The 25,817-nt window shown below is 41.2% G+C and overlaps 1 protein-coding gene across 1 annotated transcript in view; it reads right to left on the bottom strand.

Annotated features, from left to right (window-relative positions):
• LOC306768696 (lysosome membrane protein 2-like) overlaps positions 1-24,892 on the bottom strand; it is a 29,072-nt gene extending 4,180 nt beyond the window's left edge. Inside the window, exons 1-9 of the mRNA XM_079257112.1 lie at positions 24,373-24,892; positions 10,506-10,663; positions 9,828-9,975; positions 9,457-9,648; positions 9,242-9,333; positions 8,414-8,533; positions 2,965-3,143; positions 1,155-1,273; positions 43-116 (exon numbers count right to left, since the gene is read on the bottom strand). Coding sequence (XP_079113238.1) covers positions 43-116; positions 1,155-1,273; positions 2,965-3,143; positions 8,414-8,533; positions 9,242-9,333; positions 9,457-9,648; positions 9,828-9,975; positions 10,506-10,663; positions 24,373-24,495 — 1,205 coding nt within the window. The 5' untranslated portion in view covers positions 24,496-24,892. The remainder of the gene's footprint in view (positions 1-42; positions 117-1,154; positions 1,274-2,964; positions 3,144-8,413; positions 8,534-9,241; positions 9,334-9,456; positions 9,649-9,827; positions 9,976-10,505; positions 10,664-24,372) is intronic.
• Between the last annotated feature and the right edge of the window lie 925 nt (positions 24,893-25,817).

The following is a 25,817-nucleotide window of genomic DNA, read 5'->3' as shown; positions in this document are numbered from 1 at the left end:
CTGATAGTAATGACAAGTCTGTGTTAGAATACAGAAACTCACGGGAATCCGGAGACTCTGTTGATCAAGATGTTAATCTGTGCTCTTTTGTTTGCACGAACAATCACTCCGGTGGTCTATCAGCAATCAACAAACAAAACACAGTAAAAAAAAAAAAAAAAAAAAAAAAAAAAAAAAAAAAAGTATATATACACATAAATATGAATTCAGTGTGTAATGCACTGCAGAGAGTGGATTTTTACACATCAGATAAAAATAAGACATAGATGAAGTAGACAAGCACTCGGAGAGCGCTGACCTCCACCAAGAACCTCATTTCCAACCATACTGTGATGAATCCTTTTTTTAAAAATTATGTGTCCACATTTTACTTATAAAGGTAAATATGTCATTGCTTTGTGCCTGTGAGTGTATGTGCATAAGTATATGTGTATGTCCGTATGTATATATGCAGATGTGTACGAGTATGTATGAGTACATGTATATATTTATTTTTTTATTTTTTTGCATTTAGTTATTTCTTTTCCATAAAACAAAAGAAAAAAAAAGGAAACTGACTATTTAAGGGATTATTTAAACTGCAAGGTAGAAAAGATTATAATTGTAAAGGGGGGTGGGGGGATACATAAGCATTGCTTCATCCTGCTCCTTTTCGGACACTATAATAATTGCTACTTTTTTAACCTGTTTATTAAATTGTGTTATTTGGTCTGAAATAAGGAAATATCTATCTATCTGTCTGTCTATCTATCTATCTATCTATCTATCTATCTATCTATCTATCTATCTATCTATCTATCTATCTATCTATCTATCTATCATTTTCTGTGTCCACAGAGCACTCCCAAAATTTATTGCAATCTAATTTAGACCAAGAACCAATCTCAGAAAAAAGAGGCAAAAAATTCGCCCAGTAGTTTAGGCATAAAGTTGCTAACAAACAGACAGATAAACGAACATTAACATAATGTCATGCTGAGGAGAATTATGTCAGCTTTTGCACTACTGCTGACACACCACTAGGTGGTGTAGGAGTACATCTGTATTGGGAACAGCTTTTGCTTCTACTCACACCTTCTTCACATAAAGTAATGCTACATATTCATAACCATCACAATCCAATAAGGCCAAGGAATTGTTGTCTGCTGGATTACCGGGTTGAGGTCCAGATATGTTTGGTGATGCTCCCTTTTAGGAAACATTCCTCCAATGGCATTCACATATTTGTCTTCTGCCAGGTAGAAATGCGGAAAGGAGGCGACCACTGGAGCACCTTTGAAAGGATCACAAAGCAAAGTGTCTGCGCTTCCATGTATCTCCAAAACAGTAAACTGTTTTCTACCATTTCCTAATATGAAATAATATGTATTTTAAAGTTATAGTGCACAAGGGGAACAGAGGCAGTTAAAGAGTTATGATAGGCTTTACTTAAGAACTATATTTCTGTAGATATATGCTCATTTTAAGATTGCTTAGGCATTTACAAGCAGGAAGACATTATAAAGCAAAATTACAGTGATGTGAAAAAAAACCATTACAGGTCATTAAAGGGGCATGACAGAGAACATTTTATTCCGAAGTTGATCTAATCAGGATATTACCAACATCTTGGAAAAAACTACAAGGTGGAGGTCAAAAGATATAATCTGACCTGAAAGTCACAAACAAAGCAAACAATACAGGCACACATATGGAAAATAACTCACTGTGTAAAACTAATCAAGGTCAGTCCAGATATAGTCTTGTTCCTCATATTGTCAACAGCAGCCATTATTCAAAGATCATACAAGTTAAGATAAGGAACTGCACAGTTGCATGACACATGTTTGATGAGCTTTGTCCATTACGGAACTCATGCTGGATGTAAGCACTTTGGCAAAAACAAGAGAAGTCCAGCTTTGCATGAAGCACATGTGTTTTGGAGCATTAACAAAGTCAGATGGAGGAATAGGGGTGAAGTGGGGCAGAGGTGACAGATTTCCTTCTCTGGTGTTTGGCAACAGAGTCTGGACAAAAAAACATTGGACGGTCACCTGAGAGGCTGTTCACATGACAGCCCACAAGGTCACATATTTGTATCAGAACGCTCCTGGGTGACCTTAATCGCAATGTTCATTCCCCCAAACACCTGGTCCAAAAGCCTCTGTAACCCTTTCCCCTCAGCCTCACCTCTGCCGGTGGCCAAACAGAACTCTTGAATGAAACTGTGTGTGACTTAATGTCAACTCTACCCCATGTTTATAATGACGCATTTACAGCAGTTTAAATTCAGAGCAGCACAAAATGAAACCGTTTTACTCAAATACACGATTTCTTCTTTAATCCCTTTCTTCATTTTCGTGTTATTCTACAGCAGAGGCACTTTGAAAAGATGTTGCAGCAAAACCACAATTAACTCTGATACCAGATAAAGAGGGCATGGTGTTCAGTTACATAGTTCAGTTGCAGTTTATGATTTGCCTTGAATGACGTTTAAAAGCTGAAACACTTTGAGTAAATTAGTCAAATATGCGAAAACATCCGTGTTGCTCAGTTGCGGGATTTGCAAAATTTAAAGAATGAAAAGATTAGGAGACACAAGGGCTCTGAACACAGCCACTGAGATAATGCCTGGTCATATTCAAGGGCAGAATCAGGTGACAGGGCTTATTGCCTCCCCCCACAGCTACTGGGCCAGTTATGGTCAGATGGTGGCTGAGGTGTGGCAAGAACTGGAGAGCTGTGTCACATGGGTCGTTCAAGTGCTACTTGTTTTAGTATGAAAGAGCTTTGAATGTCTCGATGCTGGGCATTTTTTGGTGACCTGAAAATGTCAGATGTGGGCAGCAGGGAGATGGAAAGGAGCATAGGGGGACAGCACAGTTATTAAAATAAAAACATTAGAAGAAAGAACAAAAAATACAACTCTAAAAGAGGCATAGTGATGTTCCGGGTGAGAAAATATGAGCACAAGCGAACTTTTACCTTTCCGACAAGGGCTAACTTTGAGAAGACCTGTTCCCAGACACTCCTTAGGGGTGACGCAGAACCCTTCATTGTCCGGGTTTTCCTCCTTACTGGCCAAAACTGAGCGCGGTGGTGTGAAGCGGTAGGCAGGGATTCCTTTCACCTCAACTTCTTTCTCAAAGTCCATGTAGATAGTCCTGAAAAGCAAAGCAGAATCTCACATAGCAATACAAAAATAAAAGAAGGAAGAGTGTTTAATTATAACTCAACACATGTTGTTGTTTCCTCTCAGCTTGTTCCTCAAAAGGAGTCGCCGCAGCGAATCATGGTACATGTATTAGAATGACCTTCCTGATGCAACCCCTTGCATTTATCCAGGCATGGGAGTGGCTATTTAGAGAGCAGTTATGTTCCCCTCAGGTTGCAGCAGCGTAAGGTAGAAGGACTCAAACCGCCGACCATCAGGTCACAAGATAAGCAGCTCTACCACCTAAGCCACTTCGACCCCAATTATCACTCAACACATACATATCAATTATTAACTTGTGCGCCCTATGTGTGGTCTTTATCTAACCAAACCTACAACATTAGTCCTCTGACTCACAATAAAAGTTTTGCAAATGAACTGGTTTCATTCAAGAACTGCAACTGGTAGAAACCCACACATGAACACTACCCTGATTTCCCTTTAGGGCTGGTGGAGGCACGTGCAGGGATAAAATTATTAACAGTTTAATTGAGTTGTATTACTGTCTCCAATCAGTCATGCACATTAAATACAAAGCTATTTTTAGACTTACAGTTTAATCGGGTTTTTTTTTTTTTTGTGCTGCCTGGCTGTGCAATAAGTTTGGCATCAGCAAAAGCCAGTAATTCCTTATTATATTATTCAGCAGTGATTTCCTGCATGTTTGACGGCTTAGCACCATTGATAATTCTCACTTCTCTTTTCTTTTAAAATGCTTTAGTGAAAAAGTAGCTCTATGCTAGGCCCTCAAAAGCGCAAGTACGATTATTTAGGACTCGACAGGTGCCTATAACTCTCTGGAGCATAACTCTGAGGGAAGCTGTGCTTCTTAAAATTGTTCACGATTAAGAAAAAAAAAGGCATGCTGTGCTAAAAAGTTATGCGTAATGATGAGTAATATTGTTAAGTGTTTGGGTTAATCTTATCAAAGTAAGAAGCTTTGCAGTGAGAGGACTTTTTTTGTTTTGCAGAAAGACAGTGGAGTTAAAAACTGCTTAATTAGCAAATTTCACTCACAGGAGTTTGGTAAAAAAAAAAAAGAAAAAGAAAAAGAAAAGAAAAGAGATTTTATTAAAAAACTCATATTTCCACCAGTTTGGACACAAAAAAAGATCCTAATGGTAGATAAATTTGACTGGATATAATAACTAACGTTATAAGTTTTTTATTTTCCAATGAGAAACAGCTTAAAACAGGGGTAGGTAATCTTAATAGTGATGTTGCGTTGAGATCCAGCTTTGACCTTCTGCATCTAAAATGTCTTCATTTTTGCCATTTTGTCCTGCCCATCTTGAGCTCAGGCCATAAACTTGTTTTGAAAGATCACAGCAGGTCGTCATGAGCTGACTAGACACCATTTGTGCCCATTTTGAGAAATTCCTTCATGTTGCTCGAGTGATATGGTGGGATATATATGTTGGGGCATGCAGAAGGATGGACAGATATGGTGGGGCATGCAGAAGGATGGACAGAGAAGCTGAAAACACAAGTGAATACTGTTTTTTCAATTAAAAAAATGTTAACTAAGATTCCTTCTTTTTAAGACCGACAGGAAAACTGTGAATCTCTGTGAAACGATACAAACTAGTTGGAAAGTTCAAGCTATGTATGATGAAATCATTATGGCGGTCAGTTTCACATCCTAAACATATCAGGGAAACAGTGTAATACCATGCGCTTGACTTTGCCTTTGTGTTGGAGCTTTGCTGTTGTGTAATTACATTGTTTAGCTTCAGATGCCTTTAAAGAGCCCCAGATAGAAATGCATTATTGTGTGCAGCTCATCCTTGTTCTGTGAATCTACAGTTCTGTCCTGTCAAGGGGATCCTCAGTGAGAACAAAGGTTTCTTTACACTGTTTGCCAACTGGCTGGGAGGATATGCAGCCCACCAGTCGTGTAACAATACTATATGGACCTTTCCCTTGACCTTTGTGAAAGAGGGCAAGTAAAATGCTGGAACAGAGCAGAACTGAAAGGCTCTGCCTTGTACTGCTGGGAATTAAGACATTAGTGAGATTTATAGGGATCCCAGATGACGTATGTTTTAATTTTCATTAGAAATTAAACGAAAAGGAAGCTTTTACGTTTTGACTTATTTTGAAGTGTCGATTATTTGCGACTGTAACTTTTTATCGTAATGTCCGAGTGAAGAGGGGGCATGTTGGCATTTGAACAATGACACCTGTCTGCAGTTTATCAAACCTTGGAGGTTTTTTGTGGCTCAGCTGTCAGCTACTGGAGCAAAGGGTCACTGCGCTGTCAGTTTGCAGATGGGAATTCTCGTACTGTTTTTAACTCACCAATCAATCCCAGATGTCATTTAACGGAGCATTCTTTACACACAATGTGCTCTTGAGGTGATTATACACAAGCTTCCAGTGACGGTATGTGTGTAAAAGGTTAGTAAATATGACCACCGCATGTTTCCTCTTTAAATTAGTGTATAATACACAGGAAACAGGGAGGGAGTCTTCCTTTTTGTCAATAGCACAGATGGACAACCTGACTCCACGAGGCAATGAGTAAGTAGGTGAAAGTGTTTTGTAAATATTTGGTTGAGGGGTTTTGGGCACAAGTCCAATCAGATTCAAAGGGATCGTCGTAGCACTCTGTGCTACTGCAACAACAGATTCCTTCCACATGCAACAAAAAGGGAAAGAAGTGAGGCGTTGCTTCTGTATTTTGTAATCACAAACTCTTGTCACCACCCAGAATCAGCATAAGGCACTTCTGTTTTGCAAACAAACATGGTTTAAAATGCGAAATCAACCTGAGCTGATCAGGCTGTGAGAGGCAATTCTCAACATGGGCCAAGTGGGCTCCCAGTGAAGACGTTGTTATTCTGTTATCCTGTAAAGTCTTGGGAAAATTGTCCCCTGATTTTCAAAAGAAAACATCTGCGATGCACTTCCAAAGGGATAAAACTTGTCATTTGTCGTGGTCATATTTGTGGCCTCTCCCTGTCTCTTCCCCTTGCATCCCCATTATGCTGTCCAAACACATTCCTCGTTAAGTAGGTCCTCCCACAGTGCTCCTTGGAAAACAGCGTGTTAGTATTTTAAAAAGTGCAGCGGCAGAAAAAGTCCACAGTAAACAGAGGTCACCTGCGGCGCTGTTTGTAAGTGATCAGGATGTTATGGTAAGAATCCATGGGATCTGAAGCCTGTGAACCCTATCGTCACACTGCCTCCCCTCCCAGGGTGTGAAGTCATGCGCTAGAAATAGCCATCAACTAATAACTGCACCATTTCTTTGTATTTTTAAAATCATTCCTCACATTGTGATCACTGGTTTTATTTGTGTTTTGCTTTGTAGATTTACTTTTTATTTAATTTAAAAATGACTTTCCTGTTTATTTCACTTTGGTCATGCTTTGTTTGCTTCACGACTTGGAGCAAGTCTTCCTCATGCTGCCTAAAAGAGCAATGACACACCATGAGATGGAAAAAGAACATTTGGGCATGCAGTCATGTCTCTTATCAGGATGAGCACAGACAAATCTTTGATGTGTTCTTTGAAAATTTTGGAGGTCTTACAGACAACAGATGCCCTGCTGGGGGAGGCTGCTACTGTAGGGGAATGTTGTCATCAATGTTCTACAAGTGCGTTTACATGATGGTCAAATGTGAATGTAACTTCCATGTGAAGGCCAGGATGCAGGTTGTCCGAACAAAAAATTGCTTACAACAAGATTCTGTTCAAAAACCATTTGAGCGTTTCATAAAGCCCATATTTTGCTTATTTAGAGGATTATAAAGATATTTTCAAGATCTATCAACAAGGAAATACATTCATCAATGCTTTAAAATCTCCCTTTTCACCATCTGATCCCAAAAAAGCCTTAGATCATCTGAAACACTCAGGAGTGTCCACATGGCGCCGAACTGAAATCAAACCACAAAAGTGTCGTAACCAAGCGGCAACCTCCGGCGGTTAAAAGTGAAGCCTATGCGGAAGTGCGTAAAACTGCAGTTCCAACTTCATCCACTAGGGGCTGGCTGCAAAACAGAGCAAATCTCCATTGACTCCCATGTTAAAAAGGTCAACTTCACGGCAGAAATAAACATGTTTACAGCCTGGTTCATAAATCCATTTTCGGTTTATAGGTCAGGTTTACCTTCATGACAACTGTGGGGGGAGTGAATTTTTTTCTAACTCGCCCATTTTAAAGTAATTTAATCTCGAAGTTTGGCAAATTTAGGGGCGGGTCCTTTTGATTGACAGGTACCCAATCTCTGGCTTCAAGTAAGAAGAACGTAGAACAACTGCAGTTTTTAGCCGGTTAACAACGTGACTTAGCTTTAGCCCGCTTAGCTCCGTTAGCTGGGTAGCTCCCGTTATCTTGGGGTTAGCTCGGTTCGCTCTTAGCTACAGAAAGCTCTGAGTTCGCTCAATGTCAATCATCCGCCATGACGCTCACAGCCCTCCTCTCAGCTCCACCTCTTTGCCCACATTTGTATTTTCCGGGCGAGACGACGTGCATGCGCTGTCAACATGGCGACGGTAGGAACCGCCCACTGAGCTTCAATTCAGCTCTTCAGAAACCTATGGGTGACGTTACGGAGACGCCGTCTATCTCTTTATACACAGTCTATGGTTGTAACACGAAGCAGGGGATTAACCTTCATGAAACCAGTCATATTTGAAACCAGATGCCAAGGTGGATTTGTTTGAAACCTCTTCCGTCTGTGTTTTGTCAGGACACTGTAATTTATGACGTCAATGTGATGAACATGCACCAAACACAACAACAATAATGGCATCGGTGACCAGCAGAACTGAGGTGCTGCACCAGACAATCCTGGCTTGTTTACAGCTTTTGCACTGCCATACGCTGCTGTACCATCAACAGCAGAAACAAGCAGAAATGGAGAACATGCAGTGAGCCTTTATCTGCATCTGTGCGACATCCTGTTCTAGCTTTAGAGAGTTATTCTTTAATCATTGACTTGTGCTATGCAAATAAACGTGCCTTGCCTTATATGACCCAGTCTGACTGGGCTGCTAATTGATCCCTTTTTAAATGAAAAAAATAAATAAATAAAAGGACAAACACTCACTCATTGTATGAGATTTGCCAAACTGACCACTAGCTGAACTTTAAGAAAATATTTTTCACATTGAGGCTATTGTATAAAGTCAAAAAACAAAACAAAACCCTGTACTATGTAAGGTGATTGGGCTAATCGGAGGAGAGGCGTTTTGGGCTTGAACTGTACCTGCACAGGTCTGGAGTGTAGATGTAGATGCGTTCATTCATGTCCAGCAGTGGATGGAAAGCACTTCCATCTGATCCCAGGATGCTGTTGCTTTCATTAGTTGACCAGAATGTCAGCTGGCTGTTGAAAAAAATAAATAAAACATTGACAAAATTGTGAGTATCAAGGTTATTTTATTTTAAACTGCACTATAAAGAAATAAAAAAAAAACCCAACTCCAATTATAAACTCCAATTCATATATATATGTATTTTTTTACTTATTTTTCTTACTTTACTGATTAAATGTTTCAAATATAATACATTTTCTCCACAAAGTAGTCTATACAGGCATGCATCCATACTGTACATGACTATTCTAGACCAATTTTATCCAGGCAGAAAAAAGTAAAAGGAGAAAACAAACAAAGAAAACCTCAGAGCAATGTGCACTATTTTCAAAATCTCTACCAGCATTGGAAACGATATAATCTCTGTCTTAACAGGATGAAATTACAATGATCAAAGTTTTTTTTTATCTACAAGAAACACTTGGAAAGAGCTGTTTCCCCAGGGTTAAAAGTAATTACAGAAGGCAAGAGACAAGAAAACTGGATAAGACAGAGTCTTAAAAAGCCTTTATTAAGGCAAAGTTATTCCGATGTCCCCCCCCCCCCACTCTGTTGTAATGGCAACACAACAACAGGTAAACATGGCAAAAAGACAGAGACTGCTGATACTCATCTATTATTAGCAAAAAGCTTACTAATCTATCACCTTACACATTTTCATCACTGTGAATGGAGGAAGTGAAGGAGTGTGTGATTGTGTCTGATTGCATCAGCCCTACCTTTGACCTTGCCAGGTTTTGACCCGACCGTAATCCAGGTAGTTCTGTTGTCCAGTGTGAAACACAAATTCCCCATTGTCACTTCCATTTTTCTAATTAAAACAAAGGTTGGCGTTATTTAAATGAGCGTCAAAAGCAACCAAAAAAATCTATTTTGGCTTCACAATTGAAATGATTGAAACCAGATCATTAAAAATGAGCAGTGTTGAACGTGCCTTGTACATGAGGCCAAAGACGGTCTCCACGCCAGGATTGCTCGGCGCAATGCGGGCCAGCAATGGATCTTCATAGCCCCAAAGCAACTCATCTACAGTGCGAGTCGTGAAGAAATTGCTTTTGAGAGAGTTCATCCACATGGACACTAGGGTGGCCTTAATGAAACTCCCTTTCACCTTGTTCATAACAGCCTGGAAGCAGGAAGTGGAGCTGACATTAGAAGGAATGGGAAATACTTTAGGATAAGATAGTGCTGGTGTCAGTGTGATAGGAAACAGTTCACAAAATGCAGGAAAGGAAAACACACCCCACGTTAACCTCAGAATTACACTTTTCTCCACATGAGCTGAACCTTTGCTTCATGACTCACCCAAGCTGGAATGTTGACAGTGGTGATGCTATCCACAGCTGGATCCCCAACAGACTTCTCTCGCAGGAACACAAAGCTTTTTATGTTGTATGCAGACACCATCGTGCCATTCTCCACCATGGTTACGTTATCCCTATACCTGTACTCCCTGTGCAAATGCAATTTTTTAAATATTAATTTGGTTTTTAGTAATCTGTGTTACAAACAAATATCAGTTGAAAACCTCCAAAATATGAAACAAATACATGTAGGCTGACACCACAAATGAAAGTCACTGTACAACTTTACAGCTGTTCTGCGCAACTGTTTGGGATTAGGTGATTAACACAATTAAATGTGGGTTAGGTTGCAGGAATACACGTTCAGTTGTTGTTACTTCCTGGTGTTCATGCAATGAACTTTGCTATTTATTTAAGTGTTTACGTGGGCGCATGTGGAAGAGATTCAAAGTGACAAATCCAAACACAAAAAAAGAACCACTTCTGCCAGGACTAAGGTCACGAATTCAGCAGGATATGAAGTAATACACTGTGTAGTCTTTACAGTCATTATACAAAACCTCTTACAATTAATCATGTGTAATGAGATAAGACAAAAATGGGAAAACAAGATATGAGGATGTAAAAAACCGTTTGTGAATGTGCTTAATGTTTTACAGAAATTAATTTTGATATTTACCTGTATGTGTAAGGTCCAACCTGGGTGACAACTGGCTTTTTCCCTTGAAGGAACTCTTCAACATTGGTCACATTGAAGAAGAAATACTCCATGTAGACTGGAGGAGGAGGGTTTTTCCAGGTCTCAAACACCCGGCTGCCTTCCACCAAAACAATCTCCTGTGAGACAAAAGGTACACACACCATTTAATTTTCTTCTGTTTGTTGTAACTTTTTGCGAATGTAAAAAAAATTCAGTTCAATTCAATTCAATTCCATTTGGCTTTATTTGTACAGTGCCACTTCACAACAATGTCATCTTAAGGCATTTTACAGACACATCAGTTCCAGCAACCAACAGACTGCACTGAATCTTAACTCTCATCCAATCCCCCATCCTGAGCATGCACGAGGCAACAGTGGAAAGGAAAAAACTCCCTTTTAACAGGAAGGAAAAATGTCCAGCGGGCAGGGCAGACATCTGCCCTTCCTGGTTGGGATAGAGAGGACAGAACAGCGAGACCAGCATGTACTGCAACTTTTATCCAGGAAGACCTGCAGAGAGAGGAGAATAATGATGCTACTACTGTTTCTACATGGAAGAGAAGGAGAAGAGAGATGAAAAAAGTGCTAAAAAAAGGTAGTCTAAGAATTAGGCAGCCTAACAAAGGACTGACTAAACCCTCCCAACGATAGGATTCATCAAAAAGGAAGGTTTTAAACTTAACCTTAAAAGCTGCGAGAGTGCCTACCTCCCAATCCAAACTGGGAACTGGTTCCATAAGAGATGCGTCTGATACCCAAAGGCTGTACCTCTCATCGTACTCTTAGAAACTCTTAGCAGTCTCAGAGCAAAGTCCTCCATTTGGAATATATGGAACTTTGAACTATACAGTGGAGATTGACATTGGAGTCATGGAGAACTTTATAAGTGAGGATAAGAATTTTAAATACTATCTGAAATTTATTGGCAAGCCAACGAAGAGGGGCTAAAACTGGAGATATATGGTCTCTGTACTTCTCATCAGAACCATCGCTGTAGCATTTTTATCACCTGGGAACTTTTCAGGGCATTTGTTGGTGCAGCACATAAATAAGGAAATGCAGTAATCCAGTATTGAAGTAACAAAAGCATGGACTTGTTTTTCTGCAACACTTGAGAAAAGATGCCCCTAATTTTTGCAATACTGCGTAGGTGGTAGAAAGCAGATCTAGAAACTTCTTTCAAATGTGAGTCACAGTACAAATCCTGGTCAAAAATAACTCCAAGGTTTTTCACTGTTGTACTGGAAGCTAAATTAACAACATCCAGATTAATTATATAGCAAGACAATTTTGTCCTCCTGAGTTTTTCAGGTCAAAGACGACAACATTTGTCTTGCTTGAGTTTAAAAGGGAAAAAACTTCAAGTCTTTATGTCTTTAAGACATCTTTGTAATTTAAGGAACAGTTAGTTTAATCAGGCTTCATGGTTAAGTAAATCTGAGTATATTCTGCTTAGCAATGAATGTTAAAACCATGCTGTCTGATGACATTACCTAAGGGAAGCCTGCATAACTTGAAAAGTATTAGTCCAAGTATGAAACCCCGAGAAACTCAATGACTTACCCTGGTGTGTGAGGACGACTCACATTTATATTAACAAACTGAAATCTATCAGATAAATATGACTGGAACCAGCCTAATGCGGTACCATTAATCCCAACAACATGTCCCTGTCTCTGTAACATAAGGCTGTGATCAGTGGTGTCAAATTCAGCACTGAGATTTAACTAGATAAGTACAGACACGAGTCCTTTATCTTGGCCAACAACAGGAAATGATTATTAGTTTGTTTGCTTTTCTGGGCTTTTGGTTTTTTTGTGGGCTTTATTTGATGTTTTATGGGCTTTCTTCCTACCAATAACCATATTGCCTGTTTTATGGCTATTATGGAATACCTTCCAACAAAGCAATTGGCCAATAAGAGCAGACTTTGCTTTGAGAATGAATCCTTTAAGTGACATGGACCTAAATGCAAGATTTTACAACAGATTAGTTTGCTGCTGCAGCAGCAAAGAAACATTGAAAATATGAAAAGTGATGTATGCTCTTATAAAATAATGGATGTTAACAAAGTTTTGCACACCTCAAAATAAAATCATGATTTTATGAATATGCAAAGGGGCTCTTTAAAAGTCAACATAAGACAAATGTATCAAAGATGTGCATAAAAGTTCTACATGCAATCAATGCATAAATAAATACTGAACATGTAAAAGACAACGAAATAATATGTTATTTTTTCATGAGCAACAGAAATATTTTATTGGGGCTTTCCGTTGGTAAAATACAACAAAATTTTGCAATCTCAAACTTATGTTTTCAGTTTAGGGTTTCCACAGCGAGTTAAGCCAAGCCAGAGGACAAAAACGTTCTTGGGATTTGTGGTGGAGGGGCGCTGCTGCCTGAGCGTCAGACAAGCGAACTGGCTGCGTTGCATGAATGGTACGAGGGGAGACCCCTTCACCGCCCCATTGTCAGCAGTTGCCCGTGACAACGAGCACTTGGAGAGAGCCTCTGACCGATCATGTGATGCGGAGCTGGATGCCCACTGTTCCTCTGAAACTCCAACCTTAATGATGTGAGCCGCATTCCTCAGGATCGAGCTCGATGAGGCCCTGGAGGTGCAACACAGTCAGCTGCCCCATTTTTTTAGGCGTTATGATGAAAGTATGAAAAATGTCTCTAAATTTTCTTGCTAGTGGACAAATTTTTATCTGCTTAAAGCATGAATCTTTTCAGCAAACAGAGAATAAGAGGGGCAGGGGGATTAGCATTTCCCTTCAACAGCACATCAGGAGGAAATCTTACTTTGGCCTAATTATGTCAGGTTTGTCATAAAATGAACAGAAATACTTTGATATGAAATAAGTCCAGAGGAGCTGATTACATCCATTGCTGTTAATTCATGAGTATAAGCCCCCTCCTTGTTCAGGGGTCCTCTTTACTTGTGTTCAGAGACAAAGGCTTAGCTGAGTAGCCAAGGACAATAAAGCTGTCACCTTAGATTGAGGAAGAGAGAGCATTTCTATGTCCTTCTTTTCATGCTTTGAACAATCAATACGGTATCCCTCGCAGCATGCCACAAAAAATACGTGGAAAACAGGAACAGCAAAGCCCTCTTATCTCAGTTCTAACCACCGCTATGCTCATGCCACTCCCTATAGGAAAACACATGTGGCGGATGAATACACAAACACACATAAGGCTAGTGCTTTCATGTGGACTTGTTCACATACAGTCATGGTACACAAACTTTACATACTCTGAAAGGGTTTGCCTCACCAGTGGCAACAACGCAATAACAAAGCTAAACCAGCTGGGATATAGTCCAGCCCGATTGTTGCGCACCCCATTAAAATCCTGGAACCATTAATTCAATTTTACAACAAATCTGCTGGACCACCATTGGGGACTGATTCAAGACAAGAAAGAGGAGGCTGATTTCTAGAAAGCTTTTTAAAAATGCCGAAATATAAAGCTATCATTTCAATTTTAGTGGTAATTCATAATGTCATATAAACACATAATTCATGTATATGGCTCTGAATGAGCCTGTGTGACATCAGGAAAACATCTAATATTGCAACAACATAAACAAATAGTTCAAGACATGATGGTCATCTCAGGTTCAATGAAGTCTACTTCATTTGACTTTTACGCCAGTGTTTGCAACAGAACATGCACAAAAGCAAAACAAGCATATACTGTTGCATTCCTGCAAGTGCTCCTGCTGATTGTGTGGTTTGTTTTCTTACAGGGGCCTGATGGTTTTTTTTTTTTTTGTTAAGTTTCTATACAAGTGGAGCAGCTGGCTGGATGTTTTGTCTGTTTTCTTTTCCTTGTCTTCGCTCTCTGTCCTTTTCTCTTCTGTCTGCTCTTTCTTTTCTATGTTTTTCCTCTGTCAGGTCCATCACTAATCTTCATGTCAGCAATTACCAAATGATAAACTAAAGAATAATACTTAAGTATCAATGAAAGCCACCTACTGCAGAGATTTATTGCCTTTATACCCATAACACCCTCCACTTGGAAAGTCAAATTGTGCAACAAGGCAGTCAGAACATTATTCGGCTTGTCTGTATATGGGACAGGTCAAGTTGAAAACACAAAACAAACCATAAAAAAGGACAAAATCTAAGCTTTGTTGGCATGCGACCCTCATAAACACACTCTTGTGCATGTCCTTTTTCAAATCAAACTGTGTTTGTATTATTGATATACTGTTGATGTGTTAACAATGAATTTCCGATATATTGTGCTCCTTAAGCTCTGAAAGAAAAATGTCACCATACTGGAAAGATATTAATTATGGGTGGGAAGCATTGTCTAGCTTTTTACTGTGCTTCTTACTCTGTTTGAAATAAACAAATACAAATGAAAAAAATGAACTGTTTATGCTTATTAGAACAACCAAGTATCGCCTCATCGGAGGGTTACTGACCCTGATTGCCTCACACGGGAGCTAAATATTGCAAAGTCTGCCTGTTTCCCAATAAATCTTAAAGTTTGAAAGAGGCTTAGCACACAAAGAGTCTACTGCTGGGAGGGTGTCCTTGGGAAGAGATTCTTCACACTGGTGCAACTGGTGTGAAGGAGTAACTTGATACAGCTGAAATAGTTCATGCTGTCCGACAGGCTACATTATACGCGAGGATATATGAGTTCTGAGAAAGTATGTCGCACACACAGATATATTTTCACTGTCAGACTTGTTTCTCAAATAAAAATTAAATTAAAAGTCACTTCAGATCGATTTATTTAGAATATTTTTATTCCTGCCTATAACCAGAGGACTGAAATTAATCTGTAAAACCTTCAGTACAATTTCCGTCCATTTGGAGGTTCAGTAAGGTCACCACAGCAGTGGACTTAACCAAACCCAAGATGTACAGTCTTACTGTGGCTATTTGGTGTCAAATATCCAGGAAACGCCAGCATCTGCATATCATTTAGTAAAGGAATTCTTACAAATGAACATTAGACCTCTAATCCCAGCGCAGCATGTAAAACACATGAACGTCGATTAATCTCTTGTCCAACTGACCCTCCACCTAATGGCTTGACCGTAATAATTTCATGGTTGCAACATAATACATCTTTCTTCATAAAGCACTAAATGGAGTAACTGTCCAAGCCTTCACATCAGATGAAGCCAGAAGGTTTTAAGGCCAAAGATGAATAAATATGTCATGAAACAATAGTTAAAAGTCTTACAACTTCCTTTCATTATGCATGCTCAGAGTTTCATTAAGTAAGTTCAAGCAGTAAGGAACTTAAGTACCTGTAATTTCTATAACTATAATTCACCCCATTATGACCAACAATACGTTACAGATGAAAGGTTTGAGCTGCTCCTCAAAACCTCAAAAGTCAATGTAAAGCCTCAGATAAAAACAAACAAACAAGAGAACAACAAAGCAAAATATTTTTCGACACCTTTCTGGGAGAAGATGGCTTAAAATGAAAATAAAGATGAGGGTGTGCCAAATGATCCTGCTGACAGTGAGGCAACAGTGTTTCATGCCTGCACTGTTATCATTGTAAAAGGAAACTTCTGGGAAGGTTCCACCGAAATTCTGCAAATCAAACGTATCTTTGAACTTCAGACATCAGTTATTGAAGATAATGAATTTGTCACATGAAGAACAAAAATAAACTAAGGAGGATCACAACAAGTTCAAATGTTTACTAAATGCTGCCTGAAGCTGCCAGAGACAGCAGCATTAATGTATGCTTCAGAAGCACACGTCATGAGGATGAATTGACCCAATTTATTAAAAAAAACAGGATTTCTATAAGACTTAACACTTTAAAAAAAAAAAAAAAATTAATAACAACTTTTGGACATCTGGAACCAGTACCCTCGAGAGGGGCTGGACCTTCTTCCACTCTGGAGTTGCTCATGGTGAGAGGCGCCGAGCAGGTGTGGGCATTCTCATCAGCCCCCAGCTTGGTGCCTGCACGTTGGGGTTTACCCCGGTGGATGAAAGGGTAGTTTCCCTCCGCCTCCGGGTGGGGGGATCCTGACTGTTGTCTGTGCTTATGCACCGAACAGCAGTTCAGAGTACCCACCCTTTCTGGAGTCCTTGGAGGGAGTGCTGGAGGGTGCTCCTTCTGGGGACTCCATTGTTCTGCTGGGGGACTTCAATGCTCACGTGGGCAATGACAGTGAGACCTGGAGGGGAGTGATTGGGAGGCATGGTCCCCCCCCTCTGAACCCAAATGGTGTTTTGTTATTGGACTTCTGTGCTCGTCATGGATTGTCTATAACGAACACCATGTTCCAGCATAAGAGTGTCCATATGTACACCTGGCATCAGGATTCCCTGGGCCGCAGTTCAATGATCGACTTTGTAGTCGTATCGTCGGACCTGCGGCCACATGCCTTGGACACTCGGGTGAAGAGGGGGGCGGAGCTGTCAACTGATCACCACCTGGTGGTGAGTTGGCTCAGATGGTGGGGGAGGAAGCCGGTCAGAGCTGGCAGGCCCAAACGTGTTGTGAGGGTCTGCTGGGAACGTCTGGCTGAATCCCCTGTCAGAGCGAGCTTCAACTCCCACCTTCAGCAGAGCTTCGAACATGTCCCGAGTGAGGCGGGGGACATTGAGTCCGAATGGGCTGTGTTCCGTGCCTCTATTGCTGAGGCGGCCGGCCGGAGCTGTGGCTGTAAGGTAGTTGGTGCCTGTCGTGGCGGTAATCCCAGGACTCGTTGGTGGACACCAGCAGTGAGGGATGCCGTCAAGCTGAAGAAGGAGTCCTATCGGGCCTTCTTGGCCTGTGGGACTCTGGAGACAGCTGATGGGTACCGGCGGGCTAAGCGGCATGCGGCTTCGGCTGTTGCCGAGGCAAAAATTCGGGCATGGGAGGAGTTCGGCGAGGCCATGGAGAAAGACTTCCGGACGGCTTCGAGGAGATTCTGGTCCACCATCCGGCGGCTCAGGAGGGGGAAGCAGTGCTCCATCAATACTGTGTACAGTGGAGGTGGGGAGCTGCTGACCTCAACTCGGGACGTTGTGGGTCGGTGGAGGGAATACTTCGAAGACCTCCTCAATCCTACCAACACGTCTTCCCATGAGGGAGCAGAGCTGGTGGACTCAGGGGTGGACTCTCCTATCTCTGGGGCTGAAGTCGCTGAGGTGGTCAAAAAGCTCCTTGGCGGCAAGGCCCCGGGGGTGGATGAGATCCGCCTGGAGTTCCTTAAGGCTCTGGATGCTGTGGGGCTGTCCTGGCTGACACGCCTCTGCAGCATCGCGTGGACATCGGGGGCAGTACCGCTGGATTGGCAGACTGAGGTGGTGGTCCCCCTTTTTAAGAAGGGGGACCGGAGGGTGTGTTCCAATTACAGGGGAATCACACTCCTCAGCCTCCCTGGTAAGGTCTATTCAGGGGTCCTGGAGAGGAGGGTCCGCCGGATAGTCGAATCCCGGATTGAGGAGGAGCAGTGTGGTTTTCGTCCTGGTCGCGGAACAGTGGACCAGCTCTATACCCTCTCTGGGGTCCTGGGGGGGGCATGGGAGTTTGCCCAACCAGTCTACATGTGCTTTGTGGACCTGGAGAAGGCATTCGACCGTGTCCCCCGGGGGCTCCTGTGGGGGGTACTCCGGGAGTATGGGGTACCGGACCCCCTTGTACGAGCTGTCCGGTCCCTGTACGACAGGTGTCAGAGCTTGGTCCGCATTGCCGGTAGTAAGTCGGATCCGTTTCCGGTGAGGGTTGGACTCCGCCAAGGCTGCCCTTTATCACCGATTCTGTTCATAACTTATATGGACAGAATTTCTAGGCGCAGCCGAGGTGTTGAGGGGATCTGACTTGGTGGCCTCAGGATTGGGTCCCTGCTTTTTGCGGATGACGTGGTCCTGTTGGCTTCATCTGCTCGTGATCTCCAGCTCTCGCTTGAGCGATTCGCGGCCGAGTGTGAAGCGGCTGGGATGAGAATCAGCACCTCAAAATCTGAGACCATGGTCCTCAGCCGGAATAGGGTGGATTGCCCTCTCCGGGTCGGGGGTCAGGTCCTGCCTCAAGTGGAGGAGTTTAAATATCTCGGGGTCTTGTTCACGAGTGAGGGAAGGATGGAGCGCGAGATCGACAGACGGATCGGTGCGGCGTCTGCAGTAATGCGGGCTCTGCGCCGGTCTGTCTTGCTAAAGAAGGAGCTGAGCCAGAAGGTTAGGCTCTCGATTTACCAGTCGATCTACGTTCCTACCCTCACCTATGGTCATGAGCTGTGGGTCGTGACCGAAAGAACGAGATCTCGTATACAGGCGGCTGAAATGAGTTTCCTCCGCAGGGTGGCCGGGCTCTCCCTTAGAGATAGGGTGAGGAGCTCGGTCATCCGGGAGGGGCTCAGAGTAGAGCCGCTGCTCCTTCGCATCGAGAGGAACCAGTTGAGGTGGCTCGGGCATCTGGTCAGGATGCCTCCTGGACGCCTCCCTGGTGAGGTGTTCCAGGCACGTCCCTCTGGGAGGAGACCCCGGGGAAGACCCAGGACACGCTGGAGGGATTACATCTCTCAACTGGCCTGGGAACGCCTCGGGATCCCCCCCGCAGAGTTGGCAAATGTGGCTGGGGAGAGGGAAGTCTGGGCTTCCCTGCTTAGGCTGCTGCCCCCGCGACCCGACCCCGGATAAGCGGCAGAAGATGGATGGATGGAACTTTTGGACATTAATAAAATTGTGTTAAGTTGAATTTGTTATGTGATCTGTTGTTAAATACCACGAAAACTAAAGTGCAACACAGCTTGTCTGGATATTAGGTTTAAAATGTCCTTTTATCCAATCCTTATGCATCGATAGTAAACTCATAACAGCGGGATGGGAACTTGGTTTCCACGCGTGGTTTCCCATGAACACTGACTGGCTGCCCAGTCATTGTGCAAACTCATTAGGACTCTGCAGATACCAATTCAAACTTACTTTGGGGTCGGCTGTACATAAGCTTCCATGTCCACACAATCAGTGTAAAGTACATTTTAGGTGTGTAGGTTTTAATTTTTATCCCATTTAAACAAAAGTTTAAATTTATGAGAAAATTTGCTTAATTTAGATGTTAGTTCTCACATCTGTCACCTGAACTCCTCCCTAAACCTAAAACAACTTTTTCTGTTATTAAAGTATCATACCGTTGATCTGAATCTGACTTCTGCCTGGAAAACCCTGCAACTTTGCTGAATATTTCCTCTCATTTCTTTCTCTCTGTGACATTAGTGAGGTTGATGGTTTTTCTCTGGTCTTTCAATGTATTTCTAGGAGATGTTCAGAACAAACATACTTTCTGCTCTGTTCATACGACATGGACATGGCTGCTGTTTTATTACGGAGATGTCTCACTCCTAAAGGAAAATGAAGAACCAGGTCAGTGTGTAGGTGGAAGAACAAGCAGAGGGTGAATTGATCACAAATAACTGTTTGTCTATGCTGAGACATCTTTGTGGTGTGACCTCTGTGACAGAGAAAAGATTCTTAAGGTGATTATCATGATGCATCAGTTAAATAAATGTCAGAAAGTTAATGTGTTTGCTTGAGATTTGTCTACTAAGGCTTCATGTGGTAATAACAAGTCATTTATATAAAAATGGATTTAATTTATAAAGCATTTTTGCAATCATACTGATCACTCGAACTCACACACCAACATGTTAACGTGGAGTTATATATCTCGCCCAATGACATTATAGTCTGAGGTCTGAGAAACCTCTGAGAAATCTGCTTGTCTTGCCCAGAGAAATGGAATCAATGATCAAATCAGCTTTTTTCGTTGTCAAGTAAAGAAAAAAGATGTCCAAAAAACAACAAAAAACACTGCTCGCAAGGTTCCTTTAACATGTCAGTTGGGTCAATGCGGACACTCCTTGGTAATCAGTCCTGTATTGGTGTTTTCACATACATCCAGCTGGTATCACAGAGTCAGCTGTGTGACCGCAACGCCATTTGTTGGGGTTGGTTTATGCTGCTGGATCAGTGTGGGAGAGTGCATGAGGTGGAACTGTTGCACCTCTTGTTTCTGCCTCCCTTAATCAAGACCAGGTTCAAGAACTCTTATAGCTGTCTGTTCATTTCATTCTACTTCCATCACTGTATTAATTTATGCTGATGACATCTTATCCTGTTGACCTTCTTGTTTCATTTAACACTTCCCTGTTGACAAAAAAAATACAACCAAAAACAAAAACAACAAAAAAAAAACCAACCAGATGCTAGCGGGTCTTAGAAGCTTTTCGTCTGGTATTTTATGAAAGGCTGCCTATTGAAACAAATTAAAAAGCGATACTTCTGATGCTGTGTATATTTGTCTTTGCAGATAGCTGAATCTTCCACCTCTGGGACCAAAGATCACACATCTGCGAGCCTTTTAAACTGCAGGGTTGAACTGACAGAGACAAGCGTTTGTACATGACAGTACTGATGTTTCCACTTCCTTCCAGCTTTGAACATTACAGATAGAATCACATCCATCACTGCTCCTCCTACAAACTAGATTATGTGATGTGTTAATAAAGATGAGAAGCCTGGACTTAACCATCTATGAACAGCACATGAATCAGGTGAATTGTTTGTCAAACAGATCTCAACATAGCTTTAAACTGCCACCTGCTGATAGGATTGCATGACCATGTTTCCATTTTTACAAGGAATATTTCACATATTATTTTCAACCACTGGAGCGTTGAGAGAAGTGTTATCAGATATCAGGGGTGTAACAATACATCAATTACCTTCATTATATTAATCCATTGATCAATGATCAAAAAGAGACAATTTATGACATGCATGAGATGAAATGTGGATTTTTGTTTCATCTGCTTTGTTCTAACAGTCCAAGTTTCTTATTTAACCTAATGATGAAAATGCTGATTGATGAATAACCAAAGGTGTGATGTGTAACATTAGCTGCATTTCCATGACATTTTTTGGCTAAATAAAAGCAATATTTGTAAGTTTAAAAAAACAATTGCGACTTGCCGGTGTTTCCATTGAACAGTGTTTAGTGCATAAGCCTCAAGTCTTGTAAAATTTTGTGAGAGGAATGAGATTTGACGTAGCCACGTAGCGTTATGTTGGAGTTTTCCATTTGCTGTGGAGAATTTGCTACGGCTTTTCAAAGCTTTTTCCTTTCCAAAACTCTGAAAAACTTGTTTGTTTTAACACGGAGCCATATTTACTGTAAATGAACTGATCATGACCTCCCATGTTATGTTCGGGGGAACGTAAATGTGAAAAAAGTGTTTCCATTACACTTTGGCAATATGTTTCTATATTATACTATACTGAAAAACCACCTCAATAAGGTGTAAAAACTTTTCAGCAAAATTTGAAATTTTTCAAAATGTGGGTGTTTCAATTAGTGTTTTTTTTTTTTTTTTTTACAATATTTAGTTTTTGCACTATTCTAGATGTAAAGGAAACGCACGCACGTTACTTTTGACACTTCACTGTTTCCTGTTTTAATGTACACAAAAACTATTTTAGTTGATTTTTGTGGTTTCTCGTGAATGGAAGTGATAACTGTGAATTAGTTTGTGTGTCATGATCGCTGCTCCGCAGGAACTTCCTTTTCCTCACCAAGCTCATCTGCTCCACCTGAGCTCTCTGATCGCACATCTTCACATAAACCCTCTTCTGTTTCTGCTTCCCTGCCAGATGGTCAGCAATACTCACCATGTTGTTATCCAGTGTTTTTGTTTGTCCCTAGACTCCTGTCTGATCCAGTTACGTCACTCAGATTTTTTTTCTGCCCAGAATTTTTTTCTGGATTTCTATCCTTGCCTGCTTAATCACTACGCCTTTGGATTGTGGATCCCCACTGTCCTAAATCTGAAGCCTTTTCAGGATTAAGTATCCTACAGTGTTTTGTGAACCTCCCGCCACTCTGTTGGACTTCTCTGTGTTTTTCCTCTGGACTCCGCGGTTTCAATAAACCATACTTTGTTATGATCTAATCTCTGCAAGCGTGGCTGAATTTCTGGGTCCTCAGGGACACCCATTACAGTGTGATATTGATTGGGAGCTACTGAACTGAATTATAATGTAGCAGAATTTGTTACACAAACTCTGAACCATTATCTACTGAATCAATATAATATATTGTCATCAAAAGTATTGTTTACAACATACAAGACATACAACATTCTTGATTTAGGAGCCTTTAAGATGGTACAACTGAACTTTGGTAGATTTTCACACTTTAGAGCCCTCTGACAAAGGCTCATTCAGCATCTATCTTGCGTCCTGTCTCTTCTCTGAGCTCTCTCCAGCCAGGGAAAGTTTGAACAATATTGACTACGATGTTGACTTCTTCCAATAATACCTCCTTACTTGTAATAATTTGCTGAATCAGCAATTCAATGCAATGACAGCTCCAGATATGTGCATAATAATATTTATGTACCATCAAAATGAGTCAGAAGCACAGATCTTGAAGGAAACTTGTAGTATAGCCTTAAATACCATCAGAAATTCTACAAACATTCAAACGCAACTGAATTTCTTAATGTTGCCAATTCATAACAGTAATCTTAAGGCACTTTTAAAGATGCAGTTCGATACTGGAATAATCCAATTAAACTGCATTTAAAAATGATTACATAATCTAAATTGTCCCGTTCATAATAACTGGGTGCAAATAACAGCAATTCATGACGTTACTTATTCTGTTGCAAGAATAACACTAACCAGAAACTAATTTCCTTTATTCGCATAATAATTGTTTACATCATAAAAACCTAAAAGTTCAACAATTTAGAGTAACTAATCAACCTAACACACAACTCTTTGAATAATGGGAGGAAGCTAGAGTACCTGGAAAGAACCCATGCATACACAGAGAGAACATGCAAACTCCACACAGAAAGGCCACTGTCCAAACCCCGCCCCAGCTGAGGACTGAACCAGCAACCTTCTTGTAATGAGGCCACAGTGCTAACGACTTTGCCACCGTGCAGCCCCACTCTTTTCCCTTCCTTTTATTTAGGTTTTTTTTTCTTTTTCTTCCTCTTTCTCTGTTCCCTTTTTATCCTTTTTCTGTCCTCTCCGTTCTGGTATAGCAGTGCTGTGCAGGCTCTGTGGTGCAAACACTTATGCAAAATGGATAGAAAAATAAATTAAGAATCCCAAATAGCTATAAAGCTATAAAGCTTCCTTTGGCAAAGTAAATTTGCTCAGCATAACACAGCATCCAGACAATCATTCTACTTGCTTAAATGCTGGACAAGACAAAAAAAAAAAAAAGTTTGTAGTTTGGATTTCTTGGCATCCAAGTTCTAATCGTGTACCAGCCAAGTCATATGAGGAACAAAGTTAGCCCTGCTCATTAAAGACAAAGGTTACTTCCACATATTAATTGTACAGCAGACCTTTTACACACTGAAAAAAAACCTGTAAAAAGTTATCAGTTTTTGTCAGTTCAGCCTCCATGCACTTCAAGCCATGCAGAAGTATTTTATATCTGTCTCTTAGCTGCAAGACACAAAAGAAATGTGCAGCATCCTGTTGGATAACTTATTTACCAATTATTAAAAGCAAAGAAAAAGAATGAAATCATAATGCATGATGAACAGATTTGTTCCAGCCCAACTCACAAGTTTCTGGCATGAATAATCAGACATCTCACGGCTGCTTATTGTGCATACTAAAGACATGGTGTGAATGCAGTCAGACTAAAACCGTCTGCAAACAGTTGAGGATCTGTAAATGCGTGAGGATCACACAATCCCATCATTGTAGTTTTCTGTCCTTCTCAATAGACCTAACTTGTACACAGCAGTCCATTCAAAGGAAAGTGGCGTCCAGTCATTCAAGCAGTCCAGCAAACTCTCCAAGTTCTGAGAAATAAAGCACATTTCTGTTTACCTTTTTCAGACGGTTGTGCATAAAATCGCGGAAAACTTGAGCCACGACCAAACCGATCCCAACGACCAGCAGGCTGGCGCAGATGATCCCGACCACGTAAATCGCGCATGATCTCCGTGTCATGTTTGCAGGTGCTGCCAGCCAGCAGAGATCTCACTCGGATGAATGGATGGAGTCGTTTCTTTCCGCACACTCAGATTATTCACTCCGTTTCTTCCACATATGCTGTTTAAAAATATGCCCTGAGCTTTATCTCCCCCTGTTTCATTCGCTCTGATTTGCTGAAAAGACGAGTAAAATAGTAAAAACAAACTTTTTGCAGGTTCGCCTGCTCTTTGATGCAACTTAGTAACGGTGTTATGTTTATGGTCTCCCCGGTTTCTCACGTTGCACGGAGCTACTGGGACGCCTGGTTGCTTGTATGAATGGCACAACAATTCCCCGCCACGAGGTCCTTTCAGTCAGTCGCAAGTGGTGACCCGAAAACACTTTTAATAATAATAAAAAAAAAGTGTCACGGAGTATTTGTAGCGGGCTGCAGAGTCTCTAACCCCCCTCTGCTTGAAGAGGGGGGTTAGAGACTCTGCAGAGGACTCTGATTGGTTCCGTCGGTGCGCCCGCTGTGGGACGAGCGTGCGCGTGAGCGCCAGTATGGCCGCGTAAACGCGCCTCTCCCCTCGGCGTAACCTATAGTAACCTTGAACCCCAGCCACTGGCTTAAGACCGTTACTACGTAAAAGTCTGTAAAGTTAGCTTGCAGGTCTCACCAACATGCTTTTGTTTCGTTACCTTAGACTGTGTATAAAAATACAGTATTGACTTTATTGTTCGAAAATAGTTTCTACTCCTGCGCGCTTGACTACCTCACGTAGTTCCTCAGGGGAGGAACGTATTTTAACCACAAACAACATGTAGAAGACAGACTGCCACGTACATCCTTTATTGTAAAGCCCTTATGAAAAAGAAAGAAAAAAAAAGAAAGAAAGCAAACGCAACACTTCCTGCTTCTGGTTTATGTCAGAGTTTCTCAAAGAGGCAGGAAGGTAAGCAAATGTAGTGAAATCGTTAGAAGATGAGCTATTAGGGATGATTTTATATGATTATAATAATATCAGTTTTATTTTTATGAATCCCCACAATTGCATTCATAATGTTGTTGTAATGCAGCCTATCATTAGAATATCCCTTTCACAGCTTTTTGATCATTACAGCTGCTAAAACTGAAACGACTCATAGATTAAAATGCTAAGTTATTATCAAAAAGTTTATTTTGAAATACTGTCCATCAATGTCTATTCATTACTAAATTATAACCAAACCGCACTCAATATTTATCATGCTGCTGGAGATTAGTTTTGTTCTGAAGTGAAACCTGCATATACTATTAATAAATAACCAGCAGATATTTAGTTGAGAAATGAGTAAATGAACAGAAAAAAAGTTCC

This window comes from Telmatherina bonti, assembly GCF_933228915.1.
Source record: "Telmatherina bonti genome assembly, chromosome: 17".
NCBI classification, from domain to species: Eukaryota; Metazoa; Chordata; class Actinopteri; order Atheriniformes; family Telmatherinidae; genus Telmatherina; species Telmatherina bonti.
This window is presented reverse-complemented; position numbering and strand designations above follow the sequence as displayed.